This window comes from Electrona antarctica, assembly GCF_951216825.1.
Source record: "Electrona antarctica genome assembly, chromosome: 12".
NCBI classification, from domain to species: domain Eukaryota; kingdom Metazoa; phylum Chordata; class Actinopteri; order Myctophiformes; family Myctophidae; genus Electrona; species Electrona antarctica.
The window spans coordinates 33847277-33867056 of NC_136793.1; the positions used below are offsets into that span (position 1 = coordinate 33847277).

Here is a 19780-nt window from a genome sequence, read left to right on the forward strand (position 1 = left end):
CATTCATGTGTTTTATTCTAGGCTACTTTATTCTAAGGATAACGGACCGACCCACTTCCGCTCTCTCAGCAACTCCCCATATGTCAAAGCCTTTGTGCTTCAAGACAGCAAGAAGGAAAAAAACAGCTGGATCCAAGGATTCTAGCTAGCGCTTTCGCTTGCTCTCAGTTTATCAAGCTATTACTTTCCTCATCTCACCATTTTTAATAAGGTACGATAGATTAAAGTCCTCCAATTGTTTTCAGGAAAAGTAAGTCTTTGTGTGCGTGTCTGTGTCTGTCTGTGTCTGTGTCTGTGTGTGCGTGTTGTGCTCAATGTGTTGTAGAACGGTTTTACCTGAACCATGTCTGTTTTGACCTAATTTTCCAAGTGCCTGATTATAGCTAGCCAGCAAGCTAACTAGCTAGCTTCTTGGGATGCCATGATCAGCCATCTAGCTCAACTAATTAGCCAGCCAGCTTTTGCTTTTTGCTAGAACTAAGCAAATGATGGCTAAACTGGCTACATCCAAGTCTAAATCTTGGGCTAGTATATGATGCTACAGTACAGTAGCTGGCAAACTTGCAAGGTAGAAATACTTAAAGGCAGCCTATCATAGACTATATCAGCATTTTGATGGTTATTGTATCTGCTTATGTTGTCCAAATGTTTTGGGACACTTTTGGTGTGACTTGTTGTTTCTGTGTGAACACAGATCAAAGTAACATGATGACATGCAAGTCACACTTACATAAATGGCTGCAATTTTGATTAGTTAATCAAATGTGAAATATACCATGACATTGGATATTATTTATCTGTACATTTAGTCAATTCTTGGTATGATATAAGCCTATATAGTTTTTTTAAATTAAAGTACTATAATGACAGTCAGGTTAAATTGCGGACTAGACCCAATGGACTCAGCAGAAGTCAGGCTTACTCATTCGGATGACAGCTCTTTTTCCATTCTCCAAGTTAGTTTAACTACAGGTATGCTTTTGTAGTTACCGGTAGCTTGCAGTAGGCTAGCTTTTAAAATTATTAGACATTCAAACTGGCTTACACACACACACACACACAACACACGCTTTCTCTCTTTGGCTACCCTACAGATTTATCAACTTTGATTACAGCAAGTACAATGGTTAATTTAGTTGTGCAGTAGGGGCTGATTGATACAAACAAATTATTGAAGCGGAAATGGAAAACAGCCTTTTTGTAACATTCTAAGCCCTTTTTTTTTAATCAAACTCAGAAATGCACGTCCTTCCACATGTCAGTGTTTGAAAACACTACAATCCTAAATAAAGCTCTGGAAGCTTCAACCCTAACATTAGAAACTCCTGTCCAGCTGTTGCCATTGTATCGAGAGCTCAATCACTCAGGGAGTTAAAAACATGTCTTATGTTTGGGTTACAAGGCAAGAGAACCCATCCTTTTGTTTTGAGCACAGGCATAGGGTGGGAAATAACACTAGTCACCAGCCAACTACTGGGAAATCTTCAGCTATAGTTGGCAAGTGTGTCTACAGTACACTACCAGCCATTTTAGCAAATAGCCTACTGTAACCATTCAAGGGTAACTATGCTATTTAGTGGTTGAAACGGCTGCACTGTGTTTGGAATGTTTTAAAACATAGTGGACTTGTAATGTTAAATATACATACTTGTTAAAGAAAAAGAAAGGTCCCTCTACTGTGTTTGTATGTTAGGGTGGTCAAATGCTCCTTTTAAAGTGTCACACTGCTGTCTAATTATACCAGATTATCCTAGAATTTTGTGTTGGCTTTGATCTAGAGATTAAGCCGTTTGTAGAGGATTAAGTAGTTTGTACAGCATTGGTCTGGTTTTCTACATCCAGGACCAGGATCAGAAAGCGGCTAGTTTTGTGTTTAATTTATCAGTTACTAAAGGGACAATCCACTCTAATGTATGCTCCATCGTGCAACAGTTTCACTTGTTAAAAGAACAGTAAGAAAAACTATGGCTATTGAATGTGACAGTCCTGTGTTTACTATACAACACTACTGACTACTATATATCAGTAATGTTGTGTATATGTTTTGTACAGTACACACAGTCCTGTGGCTGATGATGGTGTGTGAAGATGGAAGCTCCTGAATACCTGGACCTTGATGAGATTGACTTCTCTGATGATGCAGTGGTCAGTATTAATTACAGTGACCTAAAAAAATACATGCAGCATGAATTGAACCAACCTTTGGTCAAATCTGCCCACAGGAAATTGGTAAATGAAAATATGCTTCACGCAACATAATAATTCACAATAATCGGTGCAACACAAGAATAGATGACAGATGACAGTGAATTGATCATTTAAAATTAATCTATCAAACTATACTATAAGAACTGGTCAAACATTGGCCAAAGAGGCAAACAAGTGAAAAAGCTGATCTACTACAAGCTCACAACGCCTCGCAGCGTGTGAGGCGTTGTTGTGCTTGTAGATCGGTTATTCATTGTTGTGCTTGTAGATCGGTTATTCATTGTTGTGCTTGTAGATCGGTTATTCTCATTGTTGTGCTTGTAGATCGGTTATTCTCACAATATTTGTCTATAGAACCGAGTGAAACAAAATGTAATGCCTCAACTACTACATTCCAAGTGCTTATCAGGGTGGGGTGTCCCCAGTTCAAATATGATTATTTTTGGAGGGTCATGGCCTGAAAAGGTTGAGAACCACCCTCTCCAAGACGAAGGTGTTGGGAGTTTCGGAGACTATACGAATTTGGCAGCACCTACATTAAAAAGGAAAAAGAGAAAACTTTCATTTGAACTGAGCTATTCATTAGCCTTACTTTCTCTGTTGCTCTCTGCAGTATTCTGTGACGTCCCTAAAGAGCATTCCAGAGCTGTCAAGGAGGAGTGATGTCCAGGGAGAAGAGAGACCAGGTATAGCTCCCTGAAGCCTCCTTCTATGGTGTTATTCAGTATGGCTGTAGATATCCATTATTTTCTTATCGATTACTTTGTTAATTCATCAAATAATTGAGAAGCAATTTTCTTATTTATATCGACAAATTTATGCAAAAATACATTCTACTTGATTTTTTTTAATAATCTAAATTGATTAGTCCGATGAACCATTTGTAAGCACTATTTTATAAAGAAGAAATGCTGATCTATAACATCACAATGCATCGCATTGCAACACGAGCTTGTAGATCAGCTATATCGACCTAATTTCCCCCTCTGTATTCAGCATCTCTTTAGTGTTCTTGCCACTAAGGATGAAGTTATATTTACGCTGAACTAAAGCTGTGCATAGCTTAATCTTATGTTGGTGTGTATATGCAGTAATTATTCCTTGTGCACACAAATTAGAGTGCCGTCGACTAGCTTGAAGTGGATTAGTTTAAATTAAATTACACTAAAGTTCAGGTGTCCTGGCGAAATAGTCAGATAATGTGTTTACCACATGATCTGTGTCTCTCTTCCCTGTCTCCTTCTACTGCATGGCCTATGTACCAGAATTACCCCCAAATACTGTACATTAAATAAAAAGGGAAATATAAACTTAAACTTAACTTTTCCCCTGGCTTCACCCAGTGCCAGCCATCAACTGGAGCCGCGGTGTCTCGTCTCACTCTGGAGGAGGCATCAAACCCACAGGCCTCGCTGACGTCCACAGCAAGTTCCGCCCGGTGAAGAGGGTCTCCCCTCTGAAACACCAGCCAGAGACCAATGACACCGACTCGGATGGCAAAGTCCAGGGGCAGGGACAGGGACAGGGGCAGGGACCGGGGCAGGGACAGGGACCGGCGGAGCAGGAGGAAGACAGCAAAGAGGACTCGGGCACGGATAAACCACCCCAGCCTTCAACCTCTTCTGACGGTCATGGGGGGAAGGCAAGGGGCTTGGGTGTTGGTGGGGGAGGAGGAGGAGGCAACAACCCTCAGGCTCTGTTTGGAGAGCTTGAGCACTACGATCTGGATATGGATGAGATCCTGGATGTGCCTTATATTAAATCCAGCCAGCAGATGTCCACACTGCCCCGCGTGCCCCACGACAAGCGCTCCATCACTGGGAGTAACCTGGGAGGAGGCACCCTGGAGAGGAACCCACGAGGGAGCCTGAAGAGCTCAGCCCTTCCCCACAACGAGCCTCTCAGTGCCCAGACACAGGTGAGGAGGTCTATGAGCTGTGGACATGACACACACATCCTTCCTTGAAACGACTACCTGCACTTGCTAAGACCAACTATGTTGGACCTCTCGTGTTTGTTAGTGGTAGTTTCAAATAAGAGTCATTCAATTCAATTATGTGCCCAACCATAATTATGCCGTCTCATCTGAACTGGTTCTACAGTAAGTTGTGTAATTCTGTGGCATTTACAAATCTCTCGCTCTCTCCTCTCTCATTTTCCTTTTATCTACCTTAATGTGTTGTGTTTTGTACTTCAGTAATAGAGCAGTAATAGAGCATGCATAAAGTCAGTGGCAAAGTGACTTTAACTTTAACGTTGTTTAATGCAAAGATAGGACTTTTCTGTTTGGATGTATGGGCTGTCAAGGTCAGAAAGTAGTTTTTTGCCTCTCAGTGAGCGTTCCCGCATAACATCCGGGTATGATGATGATGTCACGTGCATACCCTCTATACCACCATATTCCTGTCCATTCTGTAGTACTGTACTGTTCTAATATAGTGTATGTAGTATCCCTGTCAGAGTGTCAGTACCTATGCCAGGGTAGCTTGTCTTTTAGATGTGTGGTTATGCAGCATACGATACATGTGTGTTGTACTTCCCTGTAGTACTGTGTGCTGTCGCCAGTGAAGTGGTCAGACCTGAGGAAGTCTAAATCCATGGATCCAGACTTCCACCACCATCACCTCCACCGCTCCCCGGGTGCAGGAGGAGCCTACCTCCCTGACCACCACTCCCCTGGACACCTCAGCTGCTCCTCCTCTCTCTCCTCCTTCTCTGATGCAGGTATGTTTCATAACACTAATAGTTATCAGCATAACACAAAGTTGAATCAGTCCGATGTTTTGATATTTTCAGGTATTTTTGTCTCCACGTGGCCGAGACTATGTTTAGCACCCTGTCCATCCGTCAGTCCGTTAGTCCGTCTGTGAACAGCTAACCTCTGGCTCCGTTGGCCAGATCTGCATGAAACTACACATATTCCCTGGATGCCAGAAACGAACCTCTGCCTGAAATTCTTCAGATCGGCCTGTAATAGCTCCACGAGGCCGACTTTTGCAAAACAAATTTTTTGACTCCTACAGTTTGTGTTTAGCACGACCAGGGGGCCGATGCATTCTGAACATACTGGCCCACAATAACCTACCTGACCTGGCAGGGACTTGTGCTGCGAAGCGCACTTTTTCTAGTCTAGGCATCTCTTTTCCGTCTGTTATTTGATAGCTTTTTCCATTTTTAATATCAATGTTTTTCGTATTCAGTAAAAGTTAACGTTTATAATAAATGTTCAAATAATAATTTGATACAGTATATCACCCAGCTTTAGCCATATATTTACCTAATGCCGATTCATTTCCAGATAAGCTGCTGTCAGCGAGAGTCTACTCAGACTCCCAGAGGCCTGGTGTGGAGGCTCCAGGTGGCCAGCTCCAGGGGATGAAGTTCCCTCTGCCAGGCTGCAGTCTGAGCAGGCAGGACAGCTCCAAGGGCAGGCCCCCTGGACTAGGAGTCTCCAGGGGCTTCGGAGGAGCAGGAGGAGGAGAGGTGGACGAGGAGACAAAGAAAAACCAGAACATCATCAACATCATCAGAGAGGGACAGATCTCGCTGCTGGTGAGTGTGACATCATCACAGAGGGACAAATCTTGCTCCTGGTGAATGTGACCTTCATAAGAGAGGCGCTGTTGGCTACCAAATAGTTAACTACCAAATAGATATAATTTTAGGGAACCACTGATATAGCTATGTAAGTTTTTCAGAAAAAGGAAGGGGGGAAAAAAGGATTTAGAAGACATTTGTAGAATCTGTCTTAGATCTTAAAACACTTGCGCCCACGCAAAAGTGGGTGAAAATCACTTTCACCTAGAAAATCCATTCAGTTTTTTTTTATTCAGCTGACTGTGGAGACACATGCTGGAACTTTTTACTTTGAAATGTTTTATAGTTTCTGAGTTATTTAATTTAAACGCCCAATGCATTCTCAATGGCGAAAACACAAACTTTGGCACCATGTATTAAAAAAATAAAATAATCATTTGTTTGATTTTTTTGATTTTTTTTTATTAATGGGCACTCTACTCTACTATATTCTGTAGCCACATCTAGCAGCAGACAACCTGGAGTTGATCAGGGACGAGGATGGGAACAACCTGCTCCATATCGCAGCCTCCCAGGGCCATGCCGATTGTCTCCAGCACCTCACCTCCCTGATGGGGGAGGACGGCCTCAATGAACGCAACAGCCAGCAACTCACTCCTGCAGGCCTGGGGGTCAAGGTAGGGCAAAAGGAGCAATAAACAACAATAAAATGTATTGGGACAGCAGACAATCTAGGTTGTCATTTAAAAATTAACAATTAAGCTGGAGAAATCTTGAAAAACATGTCTTTCAGAATGGCCATCTGGAGTGTGTGAGGTGGATGGTGAGTGAAACGGAGGCCATAGCAGAGCTCAGCTGTACCAGGGAACACCCCAGTCTGATCCACTATGCTGGCAGATATGGACAGGTAACCAGCACACTTTTATTCCCTAAGAATTGCCGCAGCTTGCAGATGTCATTATAGGAAATAAACAGTGAAAATATTTATGTATATACTATGGTTTGAGTGGTTACATGTAAGTGGTTAACTAAATTAGTTACACACACTCACATCTGGTACCTGTCTCTTAGTTTGGGGAATGTTCACCAAGGGCATTAATGATGTCTGTGTGTGTGATTTCCATCTCTCGCTCTCTCCAGGAAAAGGTGTTGCTGTGGCTGCTGCAGTTCATGCAGGAGCAGGCCATCTCTTTGGATGAAGTAGACCAGCATGGGAACACTGCAGTTCACGTAGCAGCCCAGTATGGACACCTCACCTGTTTACAGGTAGAAGAAGTAGTTTACAAGTAGTTTTGTTTATTTGAGGTTGAGTGGTGCACTCAACCTTTTGGGGGCCAGCTAGCGCCCCCCCTAGCTAATATCCAGATACGAGGTCCAACTGCTATACCACCCCCATTGAGAAACACTAATGCATGGGAACACTGCTGTCCATGTATTGGCCCAGCACAAATGCCTCACCTGTATGCAGACTGACAGATGGGTGACTGGATGGGATAGATAGGTGGATATATGGAGAGTGAGGTTCATACAGTAAGACTCCATCTCAGTGGCTGCAGTATAAATGGAAACCATGCAATATTCTTTTACCCACAGCTCATGTGAGCAGCATTTCCTATTGTTAGCAGCATTCTGCCTTAAATGCATTCAGATTTATACAATATACCACACAAATAATACACAATAAATTACAACAGAACTGCATTCATTTTAACACCTCAGGGTTCTGTGAAAGCCCTGGTGTGTTTTCTTTTGGGCTTTGCCTGTTTCCTGTGGGCCAATCTGAGAACCCATTGACAAAAAAGGGAAAAAAACGCCTTCTGCTGTTTGTTTCCATTTGAATTTGCCTCTGGGGGGGCCGCCCAATAGAATGTGGATAACTGGAGGCTGGCCCTCCTCTTCCGGTGGGGTGCCTATGTTTTCATTCCCACTCAAAACAATATATACACGTTCTGAATGCCCCTGCTGACAGAATCAGTAGCGCAGCTCGAAATCTGTTCTTGAGAGATTACTTGTGGGCCAACCTGGCCACCAATCAAATGTCTGGAATGACGATACTTCACCTCCACAGGACCAGAGCCATAGAGTAAGACAGAATTACTCCATTCACTTCATGGGGCCAGGCTCTCTACTGTACATAGACTTCTATTGAAAAGGGACAACCGGAAGTTTACGGAATGCATTGGAGTTTATGGGCTCGCGCGAGTACCTGAACCACGTGACCAGGCTGTTTTCTGCCCCCTCAATGTCGTAACTCTGTCTTACCCTTAGGGCTAATGTATACGTGTGTAACTGGTGTGGGGAGAGCTCATGGGCTCATGGGTCCATTTGGTTGGATTTTTACTGTGTACAGTGCAGTACAGACATAAATATAAAAGTTAAATACAATGGATAATGAGTGAGCCTTGGTTGGCACTGTAGTGCGAATAAGACTGTTGAATAGCTTCCAGACAGGAAGTATGTCCAGCTGCTGTGGTCAGATTAGTGGGCGGACTACCTGATCTTGAGCAAAACATTGTGATTCTACAGTAGCCCTGTTCTAAAGTGTGTGTGTGTGTGTGTGTGTGTGTGTGTGTGTGTGTGTGTGTGTGTGTGTGTGTGTGTGTGTGTGTGTGTGTGTGTGTGTGTGTGTGTGTGTGTGTGTGTGTGTGTGTGTGTGTGTGTGTGTGTGTGTGTGTGTGTGTGTGTGTGTGTGTGTGTGTGTGTGTGTGTGTGTGTGTCCGTGTCCTTTCTCCCCCTCCCCCGTCCGTCCCCAGACCCTGGTAGAGTACGGCTCTAATGTTACAGTGCAGAACCAGCAGGGAGAGAGGTCTTCCCAGAGTGCCGAGCGGCAGGGTCACACCACTTGTGCACGTTACCTGGTTGTTGTTGAAACCTGCATGTCTCTGGCCTCGCAGGTGGTCAAACTTACCAAGCAGCTCAATGAGTGAGTCCCCCCGTCCCCCCCACTGACACTATTACTGTTAACCATGTCTGCCCTATGTAAACTCAGTTGTAGTAAAGTAGCAAAAACAGCAGATCTACAAGTTCACAATGTGTCGCATCACAATGTATTGTTTGTAGATCGTTATTTTTCCAAATGTGTGATTTGTTTATTCTTTCACTTGTTCTATTACATTGTTACCTACTGTATATGCCCAAAATACGCATGGCATGGTAGGTTTACTATCACTGTGGCCATAAAACCCTAATATATCCAAAGTGCATAGCCAATATTTCTGAGAGAGAAGCGTGTACCAGTCCCAGAAGAGGGACAAGAGTTTACCACTTTCAAAAAATGTAGATTTGTTTTCAAACATTTTCAAAACATTTCGGAGATAAATATAAATATAGGTAAAATAGCTGACCTACAAGCTGAAAACTATAAACACATGCGTGTTGTCCCACTTGCAGACAAGCCACAGAGAGGCTGGCTCTACAGAACCAACTGCAGAGTCTACTGGATCCCAATAAGACTGAAGGAACACCCAACAGGTCACCCAGGTAACAAACACACACATGAACACATGCATTGCACACATCCCCTCTAGCCTACCTTCACACATCCCCTCTGGCCTACCTTCACACATCCCCTCTAGCCTACCTTCACACATCCCCTCTGGCCTACCTTCACACATCCCCTCTGGCCTACCTTCACACATCCCCTCTGGCCTACCTTCACACATCCCCTCTGGCCTACCTTCACACATCCCCTCTGGCCTACCTTCACACCTCCCCTCTGGCCTACCTTCACACATCCCCTCTGGCCTACCTTCACACATCCCCTCTAGTCTACCTTCACACCTCCCCTCTGGCCTACCTTCACACATCCCCTCTGGCCTACCTTCACACATCCCCTCTGGCCTACCTTCACACATCCCCTCTGGCCTACCTTCACACATCCCCTCTGGCCTACCTTCACACATCCCCTCTGGCCTACCTTCACACCTCCCCTCTGGCCTACCTTCACACATCCCCTCTGGCCTACCTTCACACATCCCCTCTAGTCTACCTTCACACCTCCCCTCTGGCCTACCTTCACACATCCCCTCTGGCCTACCTTCACACATCCCCTCTGGCCTACCTGCACACATCCCCTCTGGCCTACCTTCACACATCCCCTCTGGCCTACCTTCACACATCCCCTCTGGCCTACCTTCACACATCCCCTCTGGCCTACCTTCACACATCCCCTCTGGCCTACCTTCACACATCCCCTCTGGCCTACCTGCACACATCCCCTCTGGCCTACCTTCACACATCCCCTCTGGCCTACCTTCACACATCCCCTCTGGCCTACCTTCACACATCCCCTCTGGCCTACCTTCACACATCCCCTCTGGCCTACCTGCACACATCCCCTCTGGCCTACCTTCACACATCCCCTCTGGCCTACCTTCACACATCCCCTCTGGCCTACCTTCACACATCCCCTCTAGCCTACCTTCACACATCCCCTCTGGCCTACCTTCACACATCCCCTCTGGCCTACCTTCACAAAACACTGGTTTCTTACACTGCAGATCAGAACCCCAAATGGGTGTGGTCTTCCCATGGAGTATGTTTCTAGTATACAGTATTATTAAGCCCTGGTCCCAGGGTGAAAGACTACTTATCAAAATGGGGTCATTAGCTGAGAAAGTTTACTTTCCCAAATGCCAAAACTGTTTTAATTCAAACTAAAACGACATTGTCCTATTAAAGGGAAATTCTTCACAGAATACGCAGATTGTTATCTCTCTCTTACAGTAAAATCTGTGAAAGAATGTAAGAAATGAGCCAATTCTGTCCAGTTATTATCATAAATAAGCACCACAAAGGTATTAAAATTACAACCTACAATTTGCTGCGATAATATCTCAGCCAGTGACATAAATATCGACGTTGCAACCAACGATCCAATTTTCTCTGCCAAAAACCTGCGTGCGTCCTGGAGTTGCATGCGTGTCCATGTGGATCTGCTCAGAGCTAAAGCGGCTTAAAGTCACTGGCAGTGACTTTAAGTGTTATTTAGCACCAACATTAGGACAAATCTATGATGATTGATAACAAAGGAAATGCAACCCCCGCTATGCATGATGGCATAGGTGTCTGTAGTACTCTCTCTGAATGAGAGAGATACTCTTTAAGAGTTTTAACTTGACTTCAGTTCTATAAGCTGTAGAACTGTATTCACTCTAATTAACGAATACACCATTATTGTCTCCACCAGGCCGAAGGCATGGGGAGAGAGTATGTTTTTGCTATGATTCCATGCTTTCATTAGAAAGAAACTAAAAACACAATGACAGTAAAAGTATAGTCACATCACAACAGACTAGACTAGAGTGACATACATTAGGATATTTGCTATTTATTGTGATATGGCATAAGTGTTATATAAAAATATAAAGATCGGATCGGGAAAGATCGGTATCTGTATGTCTCAAAATCAAATGATCGGAATCTGGAAAAAAATACGTGATCGGGACATCCCTAGTCGATATACATGCTGAAACACGCTCCTCCGTCCCACCTTACATATAGGCTATTTGCACGCTTGCGCGCATGTGCCTGAGGGGGGTGCAAACAAAATATTTGCAACGGGGCCTGTCACTATGATGTTACGCCACTGTCTGTCCTCAATGCCCCCTTCAAGAGAAACAGCACTGCACACCCCAGTAGGCTAAAATGTACACATTTCAAACGGCCTTCCCTCTTGTCCAGTGAGATTTCAAAACATAATCTGGATTTGGTTTACTTTTTTTATTCGTCCACACGTAAAATCTAAATTCTCTGAGGACAAGCTCAGATGGTTCAGTAAAACTGTGTGTGATGGCTGTCATTTCTTCTCATGTTTTATGTCAGTGTCGCCTAAAGGAACATTTCAGAATAGAGCTTTGTGTGATCACTTCTATAGAGCAGAGAGAACATGCTTATGCACATCTTTGCTAGAGATAATTGACTAAAATGCTGACTACGGCAAACTTTTGTTTAAAGCTGTCTAAAAACTTAAATATCAATTTTAGAATAATTTTACATTTATAATTGGTAGTAATAGTATCAAGTGCCAGTGGAAGTACTGTAGGTGTGCAATTGTGCATGTCATTAACAACTTACCTGCCAACACTGATTTGTGAAAATAAGAGAGATGTTCTCTCTCCCTCTCTGGACTTCAGTTCCCATCAGCCCTCAATGGAGGCGTGGTCAGAGATGACACTGACAGCAGAGGGCACTCCTGGAGACAGCCACTGGGTTGTTCGACAAGGGGGTGTAGCTCCAGACTCAGTGACACGGCAGCTCCTGGGAAAGGACATGTCGGAGACACTATGTCCCAGAGATAGGCTGCCCACAGCTGGCAGCCTAGCCAGAGAGGGTCCCTGTGGCTCTGTGGCTCCTGGGGGTCCCCCTGGAGGCCGCAGAGTAGGTCTAGTCGAGAAGAGAGAGCTCAAACTAGCAAGACTCAAACAAATCATGCAGCGCTCTCTCAGTGAATCAGATTCAGACACTTACCCACCAGAAGAGGGTAAAAACCCTGGAGCCCCATCTGCAGGTGCGACACGCCCTGATAGGCCTACCCACCTGCCAATCGCAGAGGAGGAGCCAGTCACAAATAATCTCAATTTGGTGACGAAAAAGCACCTCCCCTCGTCTTCCTGTTCCTCTACTGTTGAACGAAAGCTGGCATTTGCTCATGGGGCTTCCAAATCCATTGACGTTGCTGGGTGCAACCGTTCTCCAACGTCTTGTGATCCAGAGACTATGGATGGTAAACCGGCAGATGGTTCTGGTGAGTTTCTTGACCATAGCAATGGTCAGAAAGTTGCCACCAGTCCCAAAAGTGCCCTGAAGTCCCCTTCATCTCGCAGGAAGACATCCCAGAATCTTAAACTGAGAGTCACCTTTGACGAGCAGATCCACAAGAGCTCCAACCAGGAAGCAGAGCCAACCAAGGGGCATCATGGGAAAGAGAGGACTCCTGCAGGCGGTTCTGAAGGTAAACGACCATTTGGAACATTTAGATCCATTATGGAAACATTGAGTGGCAACACAAACCACAACAACAACAACAACAGCAGTGGTAGCAATCAGTCAGCCACTGCTGTTAAACATTCTGTTGGTGGAACACCTGCAACTAAACATTCTGTGTCCGGAAGCACTCAGAACTCGCCTGGCAGGAAGTCAACAGAAAGTAAAGGCAGTCCTGGACAAGGCCCCAAGGGCAAGAACAAGACCACTAACGTTTAGTTCAGAATAAGTGCCTACTCAAGGGCAAGGAACAAAACTGTAGCAGTGGGTTTTATAATATTCAGCTTATTAAGGTTTAGATACATGAGCAACATTGAGAGACAATGCTAATTCTACCTAAAGTTATGACCAACTAACATTTTATTATTTATTGTCCACTCTGTTTTCAAATTTCAGTTTTGCAACCCAGACTTCCTCAGCCAGTCTGGGAATTTTAACTGGTAACTATCTGGTCCCTGCTGAATTTAGTGTTAATCAATAGTAAGACTTTTCCCCTCCAAATGTTGCTCATGTATAATAACTGTTTACAGTGTTTTCATACAATGTGGGGCTGAAACATGTTTCTAGGCTGTTGTTTCTATGTTATCGTTGGCATGATGTATTTGATATGATGTTAACTGTAAGAGGTGAATGAGAATATGTGTATTTCATACCACTTTGAGACGTTTAAGCAGATTAGCTGATGGATGTTATGATGGTTTGTTTCCATTTGCTTGTCAGTCCTATAGAAACCATATCTCCAGAACAGAACTTTGAATAGGAAAACAAATTGATGTTCTTATTCATATACATACATTTACACAAATAGTTTTGACTTGAGCCTAAGTTATACTTATGTGTGCTGTACCAAGCACCCGAAATATATAGCCACTCTTACAAGCTCACTACAAGTACACAATTCATCGCAGCGTGACATGTTATGAGCTTGTACAGTAGATATTGGTATAAATCATTAGACCCATGGTCATAATATAGGAGAATAGAATTATCAGCGCATGTAATCAGAAATTACATGTTGCATGCAATATCTTTTTTTGTGATAGACCAGTGGTTCTCTACTTTTTTTTATACATTGCATTCAAATCTTGGTGTTTTGCTGATTATTTTTGGGCCCACTTGCAATATCCCCATGGCCAACCAGTGGGCCCCGGCCTACAGGTTGAGAACCACTGTGGTAGATGTCTAAAGGTAGAAAAAGTCAAATAAAGGTTTTGGTCGGGATGCTGACAATGTGATACTGTAACCACATTTTGGACATTGTCCACTCAACACTAAAGATGAAATTGTAAAATATTAGTATTTATGTTTTATGCACACAATTATAGAATTAGAACGTTTACAAATAACGTGGTTATGTTCACCAGCACAGCAAATGTATTTGAAACCACTGTATATGTTTAACAGTATTTAAAGTTTTTTTTGTTTCGTTTTTATATTGTATTCCACTTTTTTTTATTCTCTTGGTTATTATCTATGCAGTATTTGTTTGGCATTAAGTAGAATTTAGTTGGGTGTTGTGACTATGAATATAGTGAGATTGGGAGGTTGTGGGATGCACAACCAGTATTAACAAAGGACTGTAGTTGACCAGCAAGCTAACAGAAAATACAGATTGAGAATCCAGAGAATGTGTACTCTGTCCTGTCAGTGGAACTGTGTTATTAGCCTATTGACGCCTGAGAAGAGTTATACAAATGTTTTTAGATTTTTGTCAAATGATATTTTTTTTGCGGTGTGTGGTCACATGGCTGCTCGCCACTATTTCAAGTTCGGTACCTGGCCCCAACTGTCGACCGTTTTGTAACCACAAGTTAACAAAGTTTTTCTTTAAATGCCATGCTTAGCATCTTAGTTATTTTACCTCTAATTTTGTGAGATGCACGTTCCTATTCACATAATGAAGTTGTTTTAATGACATGACTCATGTTCACAAATTAGGCTTTTTTTAAAATGACAGCAGAACCACACCCAATCTCCTCAAGAATAGTTGCTGTACCTTACTGGTATATACCGATATCATAGAAAACAGCTTCAAAACACACACAATATAAAACATGCATGCATGCACACACACACACACAGTTAACATATTGTTTGTCCCTTAAACTAGTCCAATAACCAGGCACAACTTATAGCATTTACTTTGAAATGACTGCATGTGGTGTTCAATGTAACTGTTCAGTAGTCTGCTAAGTTCAGAAGTCAGAAGTTTGGATGAGTAAGGGTACTATGTGCGGTCGACTCTTGTGTTTAAACACTGCCATTGGTTTTGTGTCCATAGTTCATGAGTGATGGTGCATCTTTTGAAAGACATTTCAATTTTACACAGGGCAATCTTAAGCATTTATTCCATAAGTTCAAGGTTTTAGGAACGACCCTAGCCCAATATTTTGGGTCATGGTATGTATATCTCAGAATCTTGAGGAATGTAAAAATGAACATGTAAGACTCGAAATGTAAGTGAAAACAGTTGATTTTAGGAGTTTGATACTGACAAACTGGGATAAAGACATTAAATATTGTCTTGATTGATTGATAGATAGAATACTTAGTCAGAAATGTATTATTGGTGAAATTGCCCCTCCACATTGCCTGGAGAATGTGTGTCTCAGCCTTACAGATCAGTATGATTAATGTCTTGAGATTTACTTGGAATGCAGCCTTTGTTTGAATTAATATCAGTTTTATAGCCATAGGAAATAGAATATTTCCTGTTTCAAATCATGGGATTTTCAACAGGGGTGATTTTGTTTTGTTAAATTTGTAGTTTTTTCTTTTTTTTTTAACCAAAAATACCTGATTTACATGAGATTGTGATCGACTATTTTCGGTGCCTGGCCTTATAGGATTGATTGACATCAGTATACCCAGCCACTTGGATGTTTACTCTCAATGCAAAAAAAGATAAGACAAGACAAGTTATTACACTACTATTGCAATAGTTGTGAATGTTGAATCATGATTGTCTGACCTTAGTGATATCTTTCTTTTAGTCTTGTTTCTTAATAACCTACATATACTGTACCGAGACAGACAGAGCTCAACATTGAGCAAACACAATGTTCTCTTTAATATCCTTTAATTATTTAAACATTTTGTTGATCAACGCAGAACTGAAATAAACTGTAACTTTGTTCTCTGTGTACAAAATGTTTTCATTTCACTGGATACTTGTGTTTAAATGTCTGATAGTTAATTGCAACACAGATAAATATCTTGTCTCAACTCAAATCTTAGAAGGCAGGACATAAAATGTCAGTAAATTAAAATATTCCAATTAAACTAATGTGCATGACATTGCTTATCGCATCAACTTGGTGATTGATTGAACACATTGTGAGCTTTGGTGTGTTTATAATGGCTCTCATACTGCCTTATAGGACATTAAGAATATCTTTGTAAGTCAGAGGCTTGGAGTGATGTCTTAGACGATGTTATAGCTTCATGTTTTGTGTAAAGTCTTAATACTACAACCATTTGGAAAAGATCAAAGTGCTGTCAAAACAGAGCTCTAAAACTGGTCAGAGACCCAGGGGAGATGGGGTTGTTGACAGCTGTCAGTGGCAATATGGGCAGAGCTTTAGTTATATGTGTCATAAGGAGGCATGTGGAATTTGACAAAATGTCACCCCAGTTAATAGTAATAATAGTGCTAATAATAGTAATCCATAGTTGGCTTTAAAGACCCAATCAGTGATACAAATTAAAACAAATGTGCAGGATCACCGCCAAAAGTAAAATGGCAGTGCATGGGGACATGTTCTCTATAGTTGAATGATGGACTAACACTAAACACACAAGTTTGAAACGGTATTTTGTGGCTGTAATAGATTTGGTTAAGTTTGAAATATAAAAAGAGTAATCTCTCAAGGGTTCGCAGATTGACATGGGAGTAAAACACCTATATTTTGATGATGCGGTATAAAGTACCAAATGGCATATTTCCCATCTACCAATCAAACACTAGAATATTATCCCTAATTTATGTTCAATATCCCAGATTGTGCTTGTAATCCATAGGGCACCAGTAAGAGCATGCATGCTGCTCTTCACATTCATTTTTCATGAATTAAATGTCTTGCCCTTTGAGGGTTGATTTGTCCAGTTTTGCAGAATATGTCACAGATGTGAATTAATGTCATCTAGCCATCTGCCATAACCTAATAAAACTGCAGTTTGTATTGGCATATGAAGCTTTTCAAAATGCAATTTTTGTACGGGGGAAATCCTTATTGGAGCTACAGTATAGGCATTTAATCACAACCCCAATTAAGCCATCTGATCCATCTGTACAAGTATACTGCTAGGTCCTGCTTTTCCCACATCACATAAAAGTCTATGACATACATTGTTTAGTTTGTTTTGGGGTTTGTTTACTATTTTCTAAAATTAGAAGTAAAAATTTTCATGATGTATAGGTTACATCCGGTCTGAGTGAGAAACTCCCCTGACATCTAGATTGATTTCATCTGTGAATTGTGTCTTCTGGTTATTTAATGGACAATACATAATGGACGATATATTTATTTCTCTGAGCTTCACAGTATCAAAAACAGTCACTTAACAGGGCAGGATTTATGGTGTTTGTGTAGCAAATTGGCCTTTGATGCTTCTCTCACAGCCCATGGGTTCTCCCTGCGGAACCTAATGGGTCTCGCACTAATAGTGTCCCTCAATCATAGTCTGGAATATGAAACATGGTTTTATTGCCTGACAATTAGCAAAACAACACTGAGAGATGTGAGGACATGGTATGTAAGGGTTAAGGAATGCAGAAGCACACACACACACACACACACACACACACACACACACACACAAACACAAACACACACACACACACACACACACACACACACACACACACACACACACACACACACACACACACAGACTTCCTATAGGCCTAGTCACCCCTGCCCGCAGACATTTTCCACCCACCACAGCACCATCCACTCCCCCAGTTCATGTAACAAAAAACAAGAGCTATTCTTTTTCTCTCTTCTCCACTATCTTCCTCTTCCTCCTTTCCTTTCCTTAGTGGGAGAGAGGGGATGGAGGGGGGGACGGGGGGGACGGGGGGGTTGAAGTTAAACTGATAAATTAGACCTCATTTATTGGACAACAGTCTGAGTCAATACCCAGGGTGCCTCTCTCGTCCACACACCTTGGAAGGAAGGCGCGGGAGCCGGCTAATTGGTGCATGCTGTGAGGGGAAGGAAGCGTTTAGGGTGCGAGGCGAGCGGGGCGCGTGGTGGTGCTGGCGGGCAGCGCACGCCACTAAAACGGACGAGACGAGCGCTTGATTTGACAGTTGGGGGAGTCGTGTATAGATTTTTGTGTCTGTTGTTTTGGCTTATTTGTGTGCTTCTTTTACTCAGTCAATCAAATTTAATTGACACCGCTGGGCTGGGGCGGGGGCGCGCGGCAGGGATGACAGGTCTTTTAATGCCAAAGAGAGGAGGTTCTTCTTCCCCTGAAGGGGTGGGGGGTGTTCTAGCCATGCCCACCCCAGTGACAATTCCTCCTCCGCCGTCAACAGTATTAATTGATGTAACGACAGCGATGATGGATACTAATAAACACAACCTTTAAGAAAAAGCTAATTAGATCGCCTCCTGTGCATGCCACCGCAGACACGCTGGGGCCAGTGGGCTTCCATGATAAACACGATTTGTCTTATGTGCAGGCCTTTCTCTGGTCCTGTCTGTGTAAACTCATAGACTGGATTCTCATTCTCAATAAGCATGGTGTTTTAAATCAAATATGTTTGCATTGTGAAGCATCAGACATGCATGCCTAGCCTACAGTATAGGCAGGCCTATAGCCTGGGGACAGCAGGCGATTTGGTTTACTAGGCCCTAGTGGCCAAGGAGTGTTTTGTAATTTGTTAAAATGTTTTGACTGACTTGCTCTGTTATGTCTGATATATGGAGATAGGAATGGAACAGTAAGTATTTACATGGAAATCAAAACCAAGCATTGTTCTGGTGCTCTGCCTTTGATGTCAAGTTGTGACCCATATGACCTGTGTGTGTGTGTGTGTGTGTGTGTGTGTGTGTGTGTGCGCGTGAAGGAGGGAGGAGCACATGGGGTTGGGGGCTGTAGTGAGTATGGTGTGGACGTGTGGTCACAAATAATGAAATGCATGCATGCTATTACAACATATTAGAGAAATCCCACACAAAACTGTTTTATACTATCACCCACCAAATCCAAAGAGTGGATGTACTGTAGCTTTTATAAGATTTGGAGTTAGAACCCATTGTCCCACAGTCAGCCTACATGTCAAGATAATATAAATATAGCCTACTAACTAGACGCACACACACACACACACACACACACACACACACACACACACACACACACACACACACACACACACACACACACACACACACACACACACACACACACACACACACACACACACACTCACAAGTTAATATAGGTTGGTAGTGTTGTGTTGTGCAAGAAGTTGCTGGTGAGCACAGATTTCAACAGTAGCACCAACATTGGTACAAATGAGGACTGTCCATTCCCTGTTGTGCCAGAAGAGGGCAGCATTGCTGTTCCCATTTACCCCGACTGTGAATAATGGTGAACTCTTTTGGTTCAAAGAAAAATGTGCTCAGTTTTAATAGGCTTAACTACAAGTCAAGTCAACCATACATGAAGTCTCTTCGCGGCAGCCATTCAAGTGCAGTCAAATGGTCAAAACATACATATTAGACAAATCAGGATCTGTCACTCGGCAATATATGAAATAGTATTGTTTTATCATAGTAGTCTAACTTTCTGATGTAAAAAGGTCACAGGAAAACTGTTAAGCAGTCTGGTTTGGCCATAGGGTTCGGCCATAGCCACTTGCCCAAATGTGATGACCTCATCACATTTGTGATGGCTATGGCTGTTTTTAGCCCAATGAGTGTTTTTCGTGCAAAACTTTAATGCTTGCAATGGATTCAGAATCATGAAAACCCCCTAGTTTGACACGTGCACATGCTACTTAAAGTATAGTGAAATCTAGAAAATGTTGCCTTATATA

General features: G+C 42.7%; 1 protein-coding gene across 1 annotated transcript; it reads left to right on the forward strand.

The window, feature by feature from the left end:
- The first annotated feature begins 78 nt into the window (after window positions 1–78).
- On the forward strand, window positions 79–15848 carry sncaip (synuclein, alpha interacting protein). The gene is made up of 12 exons (XM_079515754.1): window positions 79–211; window positions 2053–2145; window positions 2822–2894; window positions 3552–4126; window positions 4755–4932; window positions 5507–5760; window positions 6243–6422; window positions 6539–6652; window positions 6886–7011; window positions 8499–8668; window positions 9136–9225; window positions 11880–15848. Exons 2-12 carry the CDS (start codon window positions 2089–2091, stop codon window positions 12946–12948), a joined length of 2886 nt encoding a protein of 961 aa, XP_079371880.1. The 5' UTR covers window positions 79–211; window positions 2053–2088; the 3' UTR covers window positions 12949–15848.
- The last annotated feature ends 3932 nt before the right edge of the window (window positions 15849–19780 follow it).